Consider the following 16,104-nt stretch of genomic DNA (forward strand, 5'->3'; position numbering starts at 1 on the left):
TGTGTTAACTCTCAGTTCCCTCTCTACTGCCACTAATAGTGCTTCTTTGCTTTCCTTCTCATGCTTTCTTTTCTCCCTCTTGCTTGCAACCTACTACACTCTTCCATGATGTATCAGGCTAGCCATCAGCTTCCAAACATCAGAATCAAATTCTCTCAAAACCATCAAAATTCTCAGAGCATTTCTCCGACATCACTACAGATCCACTTGCGAATAACAAGTGATATCCTGCACAGTGAAAACCCTGTGCACTGATTCTTCTCACCACAGAAACAAAATCGTGCACTGTAGAAGCTGCAGCTGCACGCACAGAAGTGGACATCGGACAAGTGATAAAAAAGAAGCTTGGGTACAGTATATTTCTAGGGTTCCCCGGCCAAGGACAAGCATTGGCTTTGGCACGGGAGGATTCCGTTCCAATTTCCGCCCAAATAAAACTGGCACGTCGGTACGCGCCCGTACGCTGCCGCAATTCTGCGGAACAGTTTGTGCCCTCCATGCGTGAACAGGAGACGCGACGGCGGCGTCGCACGGGACAAAAATCCCATCCCGATCGTCGTGCTGCTGCCGGTATGATCCAACGGAAAATATCGTGGAAACGCGCGTGCGTGCGTGCAGCCGTGCGTGCGTGGTTTCACGAGCGAGCCGGGAAGCGGAGGTGCGTGGGCCGTCGTGGAGAGCCCAAGCCCGAAATCATGGCCTCTCGCTGTTCATGGACTTTAGAAAGGGCGCTTGCTATTAAACGCACGTTCGTTCCTACTTCCTCCGGCTCATAAAAAAAACAAATCTAGAATAGAATGCGACATATTCAAGTACACAAATTTGAACATATATATATATATATACACAGATTCGTAGTATTATGATGTGTCACATTTGATACTAGGTTGATTTTTTTATAGAACGGAGATAGTAGTTGTTTATTTTTTTTTTTGAAAACTTTCGTCAAATAACTTTTATCTAAAAACTTTCATCGAAGAATTCCCATATGAAAAAAATGTGCGTTGGGAATGCACACATGCCGAATAGCGATCCAGCTTCAGGCGAACCTTTTGGTTACCTTGCTTCTAGTCAATCCGATCATCCGAGTTCTTCATGTTTCCTCGTCGAACTTTCATATCTCAAAGGACATAGTACGTAGCTTTAACTTTGGCACAAACAGTGGATGTACAGTACCACCGCAACCCTGCCAATGGAATTCAAGTGCCAGCTAGGCGCTAGCTACCACAAAAATTAAACATGCCTTTCGGGTTAGTACCCTGTACCCCCGTACATTTCTGCAGGTGTACGTAGAAACTGTAGATGGGGTATCGGCTGGTACTACACTGTGGAGTCCGAGGACAAGAATTGATTGGTACGGCGCCAAAATTCCGACCGTCGTCTGCACAGGGCGTCAACCTCCCAGCAATGGCGACGCCGCAATGGACAAGCTGCTGCCCGTGTGCGTCGCGCATCTCGATCGAACTTGCTGGCAATACAGATGGCGATGCATACAACACGCTTTGCGTCCTGTGATTTTGAGAGATGCTGTCTTAATCACATACAGTTTGTTTCTTCGGTTTACGATCTAGCTGCTGTTCAACACTGGCGTCCCTATGCACTCTCGCTAGCTAGTACCAAAAGCGGAACATATGCATGCAAAATATACACAGGACACAACGTATTAATCAAATAGAAATGATTCGGTACGACATTCTGGCGGCGTTGTTGGGAATCCAGGACAAGGAATCCTATTGCTACTACTACAGCTTATATATATTCCTCCAGCTGATTCAGAGCTATAGCTGCTCCGCCCGCCTCCAACAAGCTAGCTTACGCTTATTTTTAAAAAAACAAAACGAGATCTGGAGGGAGAGGTCTTCCTTCAAAGAATTTTTTTCAAAAAAGTTGTAAGCGTGTTGAAAATTAAACACGAGGTTTCAAAATTGAAATCATGCATCTTTTATCACTGTACTATCAAGTGTATCTTCTAGCTTATGCTTTTATATTTGCTCAGACAGAGGCAGGCCCGTACACCGGCCCAACTCCGTGACACAAAGCTCGCGCGCAACTTGTCGGCGAGGAGGACGGGATGTCGGGATCCAAGCCGTCGACGGCGACAACGCATGGGACAAACTTCTGTCCGTGCGCGTCGAGCATTCCGATCGAATTGCTGATAGGAATCGCATGTGTTTTCGTCACCGACGGCTATAGCTAGCCGGTGGGCTGCGCCAGAACGGCCGTGCTGGGCCTGTATTTGGGCCGGACGGATTGCGAAATTGCAACTGTAACCAGCAAAATTCCGGCGAAAAAAATAAAACCCTGTAGTAACTATAGCTGAGTCACTGACACAGCTCGTAGTGAGACGCGAAGGCGACGTAAGGCCGGTCACAGTGGAAGCTATGGCCCCACCTCCTTTGGCCAAAAAGTTGGCACAAAGCCACGCATCCCACAGTGCAAACGCATCTGTTTTGTCGCGTCTCTGTTTCTCGCCTCGCGAGAGAAAGTTTGGCGCGGCTCAGGACGGGAGCGAGTCGCTCTCCACGGGTGTGCGCCCTCCCTCCACGCAAGCAAGAATCCCACGTGGCGTCCCATAGCACCGAGCCAGCTGTATGCACTGTGAAGGGCCTAATATCGATCCCAGCAATGGTGAACTTCCGGGTGCCTGTACGATCTACATGCACTATGCTGCTGTCCAATTGGCTCTATATGTATATATAGGACGAGAACAGGTCGGTATGCTTAAGATTCCACCTGATGATGAACCAATTCCGTGACAGTTCGCATCAGTTCGAGACAGCCGGTGGCGGATGTGCTATGTATGGAGGAGGCGGGGATTCGAGTTTTCAATATCGGCATTAGGGTTATATGAGCCCTAGTAAGAAATGGCTAGAGATTCATCTACTCTACTCAACCTTCTTGTTTTTTTTCTCCAACAAGAGTTGGATGGAGATTAAGATTTTTGAAGCATACGCTTTTCAAACTGCTAAACGAGACGTTTCGTGTGAAAACTTTCTATTTGAAAGTTGGTCTAAAATATCATATTAATCTATTTTTAAAGTTTGTAATAATTAAAACTCAATCAATCATACGTTAATACCACCTCGTTTTGCGTAAAAAAACTTAATCTTCAACTTCACCTTCATCTTCAGGAGAAAAGAACACCATCAACCTCTTTTTTATCCGTTCCTGGTTCGACCATGCGTACGATGACTCAATTTGTTATAATACACCAAATGACAACACAGAAACACACGATATTTGTTAACGAAATTCAACCCAAACTACATCTTCGAGGTTTTGATTATAGGCACTCCTCCTCAATCAACATAGTACCTAGCCAATACGAGTTCATGGCCACGCTGTTACTCTCCCTGCGTGTCTACGCTATATATATTGTAGTTACCATAGTTATATTGTAGTGCCCCCTCTCTATTTAAAAAAGTTGCCGGGTTACAGAGTTTGATTTTAACTTTACCCTTACCACCTATTATTATGAATTTAAGTACAACTATCATTAAATATAACTAGTATATTTGATACCTATTCTAACGCAACGAGATACGGACTACAATATGTATACTTCAGCATTTTGTTTGGATTCCGGTAAGCAGCACGCGACGACGCCAAATTAAAGATCTCTTCAGACTTCAGCGACGGAGACAACACAAGGGACAATTCTCAGGCAGACGGCAGTACGTGCACGGTGCGCATTCCGATCGAATTTGCCGGCAGGATAGATAGAAGAACAGAACACGCATACTCCCTCCGTCCTAAAAAAAAACAAACCCTGGTTTCCGTGTCCAACGTTTAACCGTCCGTCTTATTTAAAAAAAATATTAAAAAAATAAAAAGACAAGTCACTCATAAAATATTAATCATGTTTTATCATCTAACAACAATGAAAATACAAATTATAAAAAAAATTCCTATAAGACGGACAGTCAAAGCTGGACACAGAAACTTTTTTTTTTTACGGAGGGAGTACTTCTCGATCTCCTCTGCAGCGGTCGCGCGTCGTCGGACAGGCCAATTCGCCCGTGCTGTCATTCGATCTACAGTAATTCTCTGACGTGAAAGCTCAACTGTTTAGGACGGTAACGATAAATCTTGTACAGTGAAACCCCGTGCAATGTACTCCCTCCATTTCAAAATAAGTGTAGTTTTAGCACTGTTCATGTCTAATGTTTGATCGTTTGTCTTATTTAAAAAAAATATAATTAGTATTTTTATTGTTATTATATGATAAAACATGAGTAGTACTTTATGTGTGACTATTTTTTAATTTTTTCATAAATTTTTTAAATAAGACGGGCGGTCAAAACACTAAACACGGATATCTATGGCTGCACTTATTTTGGGACGGAGGTAGTAGCAACGTCTAGCCTGCACTGAATGACAGAACAGACAGACATTGGCCACAGAACAGACAGACATTGGCCTTAAGATGGATGAAAGGTAAAAGAAAAACAGCCAGAGAATCATCAACGGGTGAGCGGGACGAGAGAAATCTGCACCCAGGCAAAATTCTCTCGAAATGTCTCACCACATGGTGGGAATTTGCTTCCATTTGCGTATACCGCGCAAGCATAAAAAAAAACTCTGTGGAATGGAAATAACAGAATGGATATGGAAACTTCAAGGCAATGTTTGTGAAAACCATTTCCAAAAAGGAAATACATTTGCAGAGCAAAGATTTCGAAGGTGGTACAGAATCATCTTTCCTAACGAACTCATGCCAACTACTATACTCATGGTCTCATGCCAAGTTATATTACTATAACTACACAGATTTGATTGATTTCTCCATCTAACGGTTTACGGCAAGTGCTCGAACACGGTGTGAAGAAGAGGAAGTGGTAGGATGCAGCTGTCGGTTCATGGATACCTCTGGAGTGCATGGTAATAATGTTGTAGGCCTGGGCCTTCACTTGCATGGGTTTGCATGACCTTGTAGATTGCTCTCTCTCTCTCTCTCTCTCTCTCTCTCTCTCTCTTTCTCTCTCTCTCATATTCTTATCAAGCTAAGGTATGTGTATTACGGTTGCAGCTTGTCCTTAATTAATTTTGGGTTTTCTGACTGCAGTAGTATACGATGACGGGAAAGCAGATTACCGGAGGACCTCCTAATACAAAGAGGGATCAAACCTCCTTCTAGGTTGTCTTTTTTTTTACTTTTTTTTTACGAAGGGAGTATGCTGTATTGTTTTTTCTTCTTTCCTCATCCTGGTCAAAGAACCATGTATTTTTCGTTCTGGTTTCCGCAGTAATGAATGACTATGGCCGTGTTTAGATTCTAACTTTTTTCTTCAAACTTTCAACTTTTCCGTCACATCAAATGTTTGTACATATGTATGGAGCATCAAATGTGGAAAAAAAAAACAATTGCACATTTCGACTATAAATTGCGAGACGAATCTTTTGAGCCTAATTACGCCATGATTTGATAATGTGATGCTACAGTAAACATTTTACTAATGACGGATTAATTAGACTTAATAAATTCGTCTTGCAGTTTATAGGCGGAATTTGTAATTTGTTTTATTATTAGTCTACGTTTAATACTTCAAATGTGTGTCCTTATACTTAGAAAAATTTTGGCACACGAACTAAACACAGCCTATGTATTTTCCATTTACTTTTGAGTTTTGGTGTCACTCTAATGCGTGTACATAGATTTTCTTCTTGGGAAATTGTTTCCCTATTGCTTTAGTTTGTAATTTGGTGCCTATCTACGTCTTAATTTAGGCGAATCAGAATGAATGCGTCCTATATTTGGGGTGTTCTATTAGCACATGATTAATTAAGAATTAACTAGAAATTTAAAAAATAAGTAATATGAATTTTTAAAGCATTTTTTATAAATTAATTTTCATAAAAATACCATTTAACAATTCAGAAGATTGAGAAGAGAGTAAAAAAGGCACCCTTAAAGGGCTTGAGGCTAAGAACATCTATACACCGGCCATAAGAAAGAGGCTCACAAGAATTTATCTTAATATCTTCGCTTTATCAGAAAGCTGAAACTATTTTGTTTTACGCTGGGCGGGCAAACTTGTATTAAGTGGGGCTTATAATAATTGGATATGTCCTATACATGGTACATACTACGTCAACCCAATATTGTGGTGTCAAAAAAAAAAACCAATATTGTGAATACTGAACTTGATTAACGGTGATATCGCAAACACATTTCAGCTTTTGTTTTTCCTCTACCTCAGAAGTAAAAAACTAAAATAATAGCAGGACATATGTATAAGGCCTTCTCATTACGAGCTTATAAATAAGCAAATGCCTACAAAATTTTTTAGCCTTGGCGGCAACCCAAACATGACAAACCCAAATACCCAATGTCTAAGACGTTTGTGCTCAGTTCATCATAGATCTGGCTTCTGTGGTGCAGTCTGCTCCTATCCTACCTTTGGGCTAAGAAAAGGTATGCCTAGAATTGCAAGCACATTAATCCTTCCATGGATCACTCTCGGGCCTCACTTCAGAGGGCTCAACAACTTCCGTCGCGGAACCTTCAGAAGACTCTACCTCAACGTTGGATTCGCTGGTGGCGGCTTCAGACTCCTCCGGTCTTCCCCATCTCCCGCCAAGAGCGATGGTCATCATCTCGTAGATCTTGCCACCCAACTCAGCTGGGCTGTCAGGCTGGATGATGCAAATGAAGAAACATGAGGAAATAGCAACATTCGTTATCATAAAAGCGTGTGTACAAGCATAGTTTTTGTTGCACTTACAGTATATCCACTGGAGATCAGCGCAGTCTCGTACAACAGCTCAACGGCCCTCTTGGCTTCGGTACTTTCAGGCTCGTTTTTGCAAGCAGCCTGCAATTGTGTTTGTTGTAAAGGATTAGTCGACCAACCTCTTATAAAGGGGGGATGACATATGGACGAAAGCTCTATATCAAGATAGGCATGTGGCAAGGTATAAGAACTAGCAGGGTACAGTAACTCTTACACTCAAGTCCTTGACAATTGGGTGGTCGGGGTTGATTTCAAAAATTCTTCTTCCTCTCATGAACTCTAAGCTTGAAGTATCACCAAGTGTTTGTGCCTTCATAAGCCTGTCAATTTAAATAAACAAGCATTAGAAAAAAATACAGATTTTTAGGTGATGATCTAATTGTATTAAATCTATAAAACATTATGAGTACCTTTCCATGTTTGCTGACCAACCAAATTTGCCAGATACAAGAACACATGGCGAAGAGCTAAGCCGGTTTGATATCTGAACCTTGGCAACTTTGTCACCAAGCTGTTGCTTTATCCAGTCACATAGAAGAGTGTATTCCTGCTTGCTCTCATTTTCCTTGTCCTCATCTTCATCACCTGTAGCAGCCAAGAGCCAACGTAAGTAAATGTGATGGCATAACAGGGGAAACTTATAGCCAACCGCATCAAAATTCCATTACCCAATTCCAGGTCTTCTTTGCTGATATCAACAAATTTTTTCTCTTTGTATGTCTGTAAATTCTGAATGGCAACCTCATCAATCGGCTCGATAAGGTAGAGAACCTGAAAAAGGAAAAGTGTGCCTCTGAGCCAGAACTGTAGCACAAGCAAACAACAAACCTTTGGTAAATGGTAAATAAAAATCGTGCTCTTACTTCAATGTCTTTTTGAACCAACTTTTCCAAGAAAGGAGCAGTCTTTGCACTCTGAAGACTGTCTGTAGCAATGTAGTAGATTGCCTTTTGGTTTTCTGGCATGTTCTCTACATACTGATCAAGACTTATCAAATCTGTCTCATTTTTGGAAGAGTAAAACCGCAACAGAGGAGCAAGGCGTTTGTGATTTCCTGTGTCCTCAATGCAGCCAAGTTTAACAAATTTGCCAAAACTCTCCCAAAATTTTTTGTAGTCCTGCAATACAAACAACAACATGCATAAAAAAAAGGCCCAAAACATCAACATCTTGGGAAAGAGAAGTCTGGTTCTAACCTCCTTGTCCTCTTTCTCAGCAATCTCCTGAATCATATCAAATGTCTTCCTGACAAGTCTTTTGCGCATGATCCTGACCTGAAACATTAGGATCCCAATCAGCGAACCGTTATTATTCAGACATCAATAACTCCCCAGAGTCTAGTAAGCAGTAACTATAAGTTAAACCGCAGATGTATTATATCCAGAACTTACAATACGACTTTCTTGAAGAATCTCACGGGAAACATTGAGAGGAAGATCATTTGAGTCCACTACACCCTTTACAAAGCTTAAGTATCTAGGGAACTGCAAAGAGAGTAATTCATTCAACATTATTATCATAGTAACGGAAGAACTAACATCTAGCTATAATGTAAACAGAGCAGTAAAAAATACAGCAACATACCAACTCGCCATCGAAGTCATCTGATATGAAGACTCTCTTAACATACAGCCGGATATTCTTGGTCTTAGGGTTCATTATCTCCTCATTGCTAAGAGGTGCCATTCCTGGAATGTAGAGGACGCTCCTGAATTCCACCTCACCCTGTTTAGAACATCCGTTTCATCATGAATGTTTCTACGCATGAAAATGATAAACACAAACAAGTAAAGTTTGACAAGTCCAGGCACCTCTGTTGTAAAGTGGGTGTAAGCAAGAGGATCCAAAAACTCATTGAATGCCTTCTTGTAGAATTCATTGTACTCAGTTTTCTCAACTTCCTTTGGATTTCTCATCTGCATGGAAGAAAATTTCCATTAATAATAGAACACATATCTGTTCATGCAGCTATGGGAGATTGAGAAAATCAAAGACATGTTTCATGTTATAACTGCAGCGGAGGCACCAATTCTAGGTAACAAACTAATCAGGTGTTGCCTTACCCATATGGGCTTTGTTTCATTAGCCAATTCCCAATCCCAGTACTTCTCAGTGATTGTTTTCTTTTTCTTCTTCTTTTCACCCTATCGAACAAAGGGAAATACATCACATACAAATATACTGGAGACAACTTCAACATGAAGGCAACAAAATTACGCAGGAAACTAACCTCTGTTGCCTCTTCACCTTCTTTCGGTTCTTCTTCTTCAACCTAGGTACACAAACAGGGAAAAGGAGAGTGGAAATTTAGTAAGCACGAACTGCAGTAATACTCAGGATTCAGAAGGATTCTAGCATGGTCTTTCTCTACCTCAACTGTTCTTGATTTCTCCTGCCATGTATATATGGGGAATGAAACAAACTGGGAATAGTTCTTAACTAAACCTTGAATACGTCCAGGGTCAGCAAACTCGTACTTATCATCATCCTAAAAGAACAAAAGAGATAGTTAAAGATGTGCTACGAAATGAAAATTAGTAAACAATGTGCTAGGAAGTGAATTTAATCACATATACATAGTTGTGTACTGGTGAGTTAGTATAAGCTACTCACTCTTAAAAACAGAGTAATCTGTGTTCCGCGTGTCAACATTTTCTCAGGATCGGTTTCTTCCTTAATAACATATGAGCTGCTGTCAGCCATAGCTTCCCATACATACTGTTTGTCTGCCTTTGGACTCTTAGTGGAAACCACAACCTGCAAGGAAATGAAACGACAACAAGCTAGAGTAACATTTTCTAATTGTAAATTCAATCCAATATTCAATTTGAGAGGGAAGGTTTTACAAGCATTGAAAATCCAAAAAAAAAAACCTTGGGATATTGTGTACCTTCTCTGCAACAAGAAAAGCCGAATAAAATCCCACACCAAATTGACCAATAAGTCCATTATCTGCACCAAGATCTTTGTTCTCCTGATAAGAAGCAGGGTTTAGCATGGCAGCAACAAATAATAATAATAATAATAATAATAATAATAATAATAATAGAACGCAACACATATGTGACTACATGTGGGCAAAGTGCACCTTAAGAGCCTTCAAAAATTTGGAGGTGCCACTTTGGGCGATGGTTCCAAGGCAATCTTTGAGTTCATCTTTGGTCATCCCAATGCCAGTATCACTGTAAGATGCAAAACAATGAGATCGCCTGACGAGTTCCAGTGCAATTGATGCTTAAAATGATTAGTGGATAAAAATAGAACTCACGTGATAGTAATTGTGCCAGCCTCTGGGTCGGGTTTGATCCTAATTTCCAACTCACCGCCATCGGACAATACAGAGGAATCAGTTACACTGAGAAATCTCAGCTTATCCAGCGCGTCACTTGCATTACTGAGGGGAAACATAAAATGTGTCAGCATCAAATGGTACTGAATTGCAGTTTGTGGATAGTGATTCCTCCTTGGGCGCGACTAATTTAAAAACCCTAACAATGAGTAGAAAACTAACCTTACGAGTTCACGGAGAAAAACCTCCTTGTGGCTATACAGGCTGTGGACAATCAAATCCAGCAATCGGCTGACCTGCAGGACAAGGAGAAACATTGCATGACCAACTAATCCTCGAGCTACAAATTCTAAAAACAATAAGCAGATTGTAGGAACAGTTCATGACAATGTCAGCTTCAGTTATCTAAACACGAATTCCAAAAACGCATATCAATCAACACTGGCATTTCGCAGAAGAAGCCAAATCCAACATTCGACCTAGACGCGGACTCGTCAGCCCCACCTCAGCCTGGTACTCGAACTGCTCGCCGGCCGCCTCCTCCTCCCCGGCGGGCTTCTCGGTGACGGCGGCCTCGCACCTGACCCCGACCATCCTCCCCTTCCCCTTCCTCCTCCCGGCCTCCCACCTCACCCCTCTCGCGGCCACCGCCGCCGCTCCCCTCCCCTGCACCGCGACCGCGCTCCGCAGCGTGGGACCCCGGCCCCGCGACGGGGTCGGCCTCAGCGCCGCAACGGACGACGCCCCCAGGCTCCTGCTCAGCGCCGGCGCCATGGCCTTCCCCCTCCCACCACTATACCTCTGTGCTCTCTCGCCGCGGGCTCCGCTTCTGATGAGAGAAGAGAGACGAATGGATAAGAGAGAGACTTAGGGTTTATACGAGACGCAACGGCAAGGCGAGGCGGGGAGGAGCGGGTTTTGGAGGGGATGGATGGAGAGGAGGGCGACTGGGCGAGGGAGAGGGGGAGGATGGCGCGCGGCGCGCGTGGCGGCGAGCCCGGAGTGTTCTAGAAGCGCCTCGGGCGCACGGGAGTGGCGTGGTGTGGTGGGGTCGCGGCGCTGCGCGCGGACGGCTGTGGTTCGTCGGATGGGCGCGTCGACGGCGGGGATGGGGACGGGTTGGTTGATCTTTTGCCAGCAAGGGATATGCGATGGGCGAGGAAGATATGAGTGTGAAAGGATGGAGGGCCCACGTGTCAGGGTCAGTTCTGGGTTAACATTGTTGCTGGGCTTAAGTTAGTACTACTGTAGTACTGTTTATGGGCTGGCCGAGGACGTACTGCTACATTACTGTTCGAATAAGTTCACTTTGACTCCCTAAAATATGACCTGAATCTAATCCATGACCCTAAACTGCAAAACCGGATATCTTCACCCCCAAACTATTGAAACCGGTGCAATTTGACTCCCTTAGCGGTTTTAGAGGGCGGTTTCGTCGACGTGGCGTTGACGTGGCGGTATTGACCTAATCTGTGTACTGATGTGACGCTGAGGTGACATTTCAATTAAAAACATATATGTGGGACCGTTTGTCATTCACACACACAAAATTGTGGGGCCCACTGACATGTGGGCCCCACATGTCATCTCCTCCCTTTCTTCTTCCTCCCCTCCTCCTCCCTTCTCTCTCTGTTCTCCCTCTCCCTTTCGGCCGTCCGCGGGGAGCGAGCGGCGGCGGGCGGGGGCTGAAGCGACGGTGGCCGGCGGGGGCTGAAGCGGCGGCGGCTGCGGGAGCTAGCTGGAGGTACATCCTTCCCCATGAGCAAGCTCCTCCACTGCGCCACCGTCTCCTTCCCGCACCACGCGCGCGCCGCTGAGATCCTCTTCGAGCACTTCACCCCTCGCCCCAACCTCTACATCTACAAGACTACAATTTCATGCTCTCTTCGGCGACGGCGGCGGCCTCCTCCTCGCCGAGTCGTCGACCGGCTGCTCTCTACATGTCGATGATGGCGTCATCCATTCCCCCCGATGAGCAAACCTTCCTGTCGATGCTCAAGTCGGAGCGCCGCTCCGTCGGGAAGCAGGTGCACGTGCACGTGGAGGTGAGTGGCTTGCATTCGAGCGTGTACCTCCGGAACTCGCTGATCAAGATGTACCTCGACGCCGGCGATGTGGAGGCGGAGGAGGCGATGTTCCGGTGTACGCCGACGGCGGACACGGTGTCCTGCAACATCATGCTGTCCGGGTACGTCAAGGGAGGATGCGGCGGGAAGGCGCTGCGGTTTTTCTGCGGCATGGTGTCGAGGGGGATCGGTGTTGATCAGTACTCAGTACACGGCTGTTGCTCTCCTCGCTTGCTGCGGGCGGCTGAAGAAGGCAGTTCTTGGTAGGTCCGTCCATGGCATCATTGTGCGGAGGATCGGTATCGTGGATAGGGGATTGATTTTGAGCAATGCTCTCTTGGATATGTATGCCAAATGCGGGGAAATGAACATGGCCATGAGAGTCTTTGATGAAGCTGGTAAGAAGGATGGCATTTCATGCAACACTATGGTTGCCGGATTCTCACCGGCCGCCACCAATCCGGCCCATGCCCGCCGCTGCCAGCTCCAGTCCACCGTCGCCGCCGCTTCAGCTCCCGCCGCCGCCGCTCGCTCCTCGCGGATGGCCGAAGAGGAGAGGGAGAACAGAAAGAGAGAAGAGAGGAGGAGGGGAGGAAGAAGAAAGGGAAGAGATGACAGTGGGCCCCACAATTTTGTGTGTGGGAATGACAAACATGTCCCACATATATTTTTTAATTAAAATACCACCTCAGTGCCACGTCAGCACACAGACTAGGTCAACACCACCATGTCAACGCCACGTCAGCGAAACCGCTCTCCAAAACCGCTAAGGGAATCAAATTGCACCGGTTTTAATAGTTTAGGGGTGAAGATATCCGGTTTTGCGGTTTAGGGTCATGGATTAGATTCGGGTCACTTTTTAAGGAGTCAAAGTGAACTTATTCCCGTTACTGTTTGGGGCTTTTGTCCACCCGGCCCAGATTCACTCCAAGCCGGCAGGCCACGATAACCGCAGCTCACACCGCCCACGAAGGAGTAAGGGGCTGTTTGGTTGCTACCCTGAGCAAAACTAGCCTGGCCTGGATCTAGCCTGGATCAGGCTAATGACATTACGTGTTTGCTCAGGCCAGGCAAGAGGAAAACAAACTCAGGGTGGCAAGAGGAAAACAAACTCAGCCTGAGCTCCAGGCGCAGTATCGCTAAGAAGAAGAGGGCGTCGTCGTCGCGCGAAGACCCCCACCGCCGCCGCTTTTGCCTCCGACGCCGGCGTGTGAGTCATCACCAACATGCTAAACCCACCGCCACGTAAAGCATCTCGCCCCCTGCCGCTGCGCGAAGCCCTCGATGCCGTCGTCTCAAAGGATTTCGCGCACGAAGCAGTGCTAGATCTGCAGCCGCGAGAACATGCCGGAACCGGATCCTCTGACGTAGCGGTTTCTACGTCAGAGGGACGTCCGGCTACGCTGATCCGTCCGATCGGTATTGGACGGGAGCGATCGAGCAAGCTAGCTCTTGCGGCCCATACAAGAAAAATCGGCCCACGAAGAGGCTCCACCGCCGCCCCCCTGACAACCGAAGCGGCGCCGGTAAGGGGAAGAGAAGGCAAGCATCGGCGCTGCCAATGGGGAAAGCCGACTGACGTGATCTTCATCTCTCTCGAGCTACGGTGTCAGGAGATCGCAGGAGAGACGGGTTGAGGTGGCCTTGGCTTTGTCCGGAAGACCTGCCCTCCCCGGCAGGGCTCGCGCGCACGGCCGCATGTGGTGAGCAAGGCAAAGGTGCCGGTGCGGCGGTGCGGCTGGACATCTGGTGCCCAGGTCCCGAAAGCTTGTGTTCCCGACGTTGCTGGCGGAGGCGTCGGATTACATTGCGGCACTGGAGATGCTGGTGCGCTCCATGGCATAGCTCCAGTTTGTGCTTCGGTCGCGCCGGCGGCAGCGGCGGCGGCGGCGGCGTCGTGATCTCCAGTGGTCCAGTTTCAAGCAAGGAAGGACTCATGTGTATCTGTCCGTCTCTTTTTTGGGGTGTTAGTGATCAAATCTATGGTGAAATTCATCCATAATCAGAGCAAGATCTAGTGTTTCTTTTAATTAACTTGGTCCGAAATGATTTTTGTTTAACGGCAAGCTCGTGGCTTCTGCTGCAAAAGCAAGCACGAGAGTATTCACACGCATTTTTTGGACCGTATGTTCTCGAATGGAATCGTGGGCGCCTGCTGTTCGTGGGCTGATTTTTTCCGGCGGTAGGCGCCGCTCTATGTTGTTCGTCCTCCCAGGCGGCGGTCCGGTTGCGTTGGGAGTGAGTGGGACAGTGGTCAAGCCTCGTCATGTGGGCCACGAGAAGCTTGTTCGATCGCTCCCGTTCGACGCCGATCGGATGGAGCAGCGTAGCCGGACGTCCCTCTGACGTAGAAACTGCTACGTCAGAGCATCCGGTTCCGAAGATGCCGCCATGGCTGCTAGCATTTGATTCGTTGATGGTAAGTGCTCTGCGTGTGTCTGAGAGAAATCATCGTTGATTGAATCGCTTAATTTGGTGCATGCTTGGATTTGGGGATTTCTTTCTTATTTTTCTTTCCCTTTTTTTCCCATTTTTTCCCCATGGATTTCAGTTGTCTTCTATGATTTGTGTCTTCAATTAGCATCTACACTAATCATCTCAATTTCTCAAGCCCAACCGTATTGGCTCTAACATCAGTATTAGCAGTAATAATATCAAACCCAACATCAGTTTTTCCTCTTAGACAAGAGTGGCAAACCAAACAAGGAAAGCATCAGGCGGCCTGAGCAAGCAAGCTTCATGAGCATCTCGGATGCCTCTCAGGCATACAAATTTCTCAGGCTTGGTGCTAAGGGTAGCAACTAAATAGACCCTAAGTCTTGCCTCCCTCAACTCATGCCCATGCTTGAATCGTATCTCTCAATCGTAAAACCCGGTATAATCCATCCCCTAACCCTAAAACAGTTACAAATCGATCTCTCGGGTGCTTCGGAAGCATTTTTTTTCACGTGGCATTTTTATTCCATTGACTGGCTGAGTCAGCTTGTGGGACCCATATGTCAGTGACAAGGATAAAAATAAAAAAGTGAGGCCCACCATCAACCACACCGATCAAAGCGTGCCACCTACATCCTCGAGAGCGTCTCCCTCGTCGCCCTATTCCTCTTACTCTTCTCCATGGCCATCAAGACAGACCTCACCTTGCTTCGCCGCTCCACTGCCCATGCCCTCACCATCACCGACTACCTCGCCCTGCTCGTCGTCACACTCCTCGTCGACCTACGTGGCCCCTCCCTCATCACCAAACTTATCATCCGCCTCTCCCTCTCCTCCTTCCCCGTCATTGTCGACGCGCTCACCAAGCTCGACCTTCTCAACTCCGAGCTTGGCTTCTTCTCCCTCAACACCTCGCTCATCACCGACGTCACCTCCTGGTTCCTCCACGCCTACTTCATTGCCGCCTTCCTCATCACGGAGGCCAAGGTGCTCACCTCCTTTGCTACCTTCGTCCTCTCCGTCGCCTTCGTCGCACAGCCCGCTGGCCGCCGGCCGCAACATATTGCGCAAGCGCATCCCGGCATGTCTCCCTCGAGGGCGGTCGCACAAATCCTGCCATGTCGCTGGCCGTCCATGTGAGCTGCTATGCAGATGAAGGTGCAGAACAAGGGAGGCTCGGACGACCGCCACGCTGGCATCGGCCTCACGGCGCTTCCGCCTGTCCACAGCCGTCCCCGATGAGCCTCCCAAGTCGTCGGGACTAGGCTCGCTATGCGAGCTGTGGTGGCTAGGATTTGAGGAGGGTGGAAGCGGTGGAGGCGGTATGGGTGAGGACGGGCGCTGTGAGGCAGGCGACCAAGAGAGGGGCACGAGATGAACGACGGGCGATGGCCGGTGGGCGGAGGGTGGGGTGGCAATCGGCGAGCTGGTCAGCTGGAGGAGAAAGAGAAGGGATTAGATAAAAAAAGGAGAAGTGTCGCTGATAGAGGGCTCCACCGTTTTTCTTTTTTATCCTTGTCACTGACATGTGGATCTCACAAGCTAACTTAACACATCGACGGAATAAAAATACCACGTG

General features: G+C 46.7%; 2 protein-coding genes across 2 annotated transcripts; one reads left to right on the forward strand and one right to left on the reverse strand.

Moving 5' to 3' along the window:
- Window positions 1–6,231: 6,231 nt before the first annotated feature.
- Window positions 6,232–10,913, reverse strand: LOC4347356 (heat shock protein 90-5, chloroplastic). The gene is made up of 19 exons (XM_015757066.3): window positions 10,528–10,913; window positions 10,246–10,319; window positions 10,003–10,128; window positions 9,823–9,916; window positions 9,625–9,708; window positions 9,348–9,491; window positions 9,106–9,222; window positions 8,965–9,006; window positions 8,798–8,878; window positions 8,546–8,650; window positions 8,319–8,459; window positions 8,126–8,218; window positions 7,931–8,008; window positions 7,598–7,852; window positions 7,403–7,505; window positions 7,145–7,319; window positions 6,949–7,054; window positions 6,726–6,815; window positions 6,232–6,636 (listed from the first exon to the last, which is right to left on the reverse strand). Exons 1-19 carry the CDS (start codon window positions 10,795–10,797, stop codon window positions 6,439–6,441), a joined length of 2,376 nt encoding a protein of 791 aa, XP_015612552.1. The 5' UTR covers window positions 10,798–10,913; the 3' UTR covers window positions 6,232–6,438.
- Window positions 10,914–15,110: 4,197 nt separating this feature from the next.
- LOC136351931 (cation/H(+) antiporter 15-like) lies at window positions 15,111–16,104 on the forward strand. The gene has a single exon (XM_066304391.1). The coding sequence runs from the start codon at window positions 15,207–15,209 to the stop codon at window positions 15,663–15,665; it is 459 nt and encodes a 152-aa protein (XP_066160488.1). The 5' UTR covers window positions 15,111–15,206; the 3' UTR covers window positions 15,666–16,104.

Source organism: Oryza sativa, chromosome 9, assembly GCF_034140825.1.
Source record: "Oryza sativa Japonica Group chromosome 9, ASM3414082v1".
In the NCBI taxonomy this organism is placed as follows: Eukaryota; Viridiplantae; Streptophyta; class Magnoliopsida; order Poales; family Poaceae; genus Oryza; species Oryza sativa.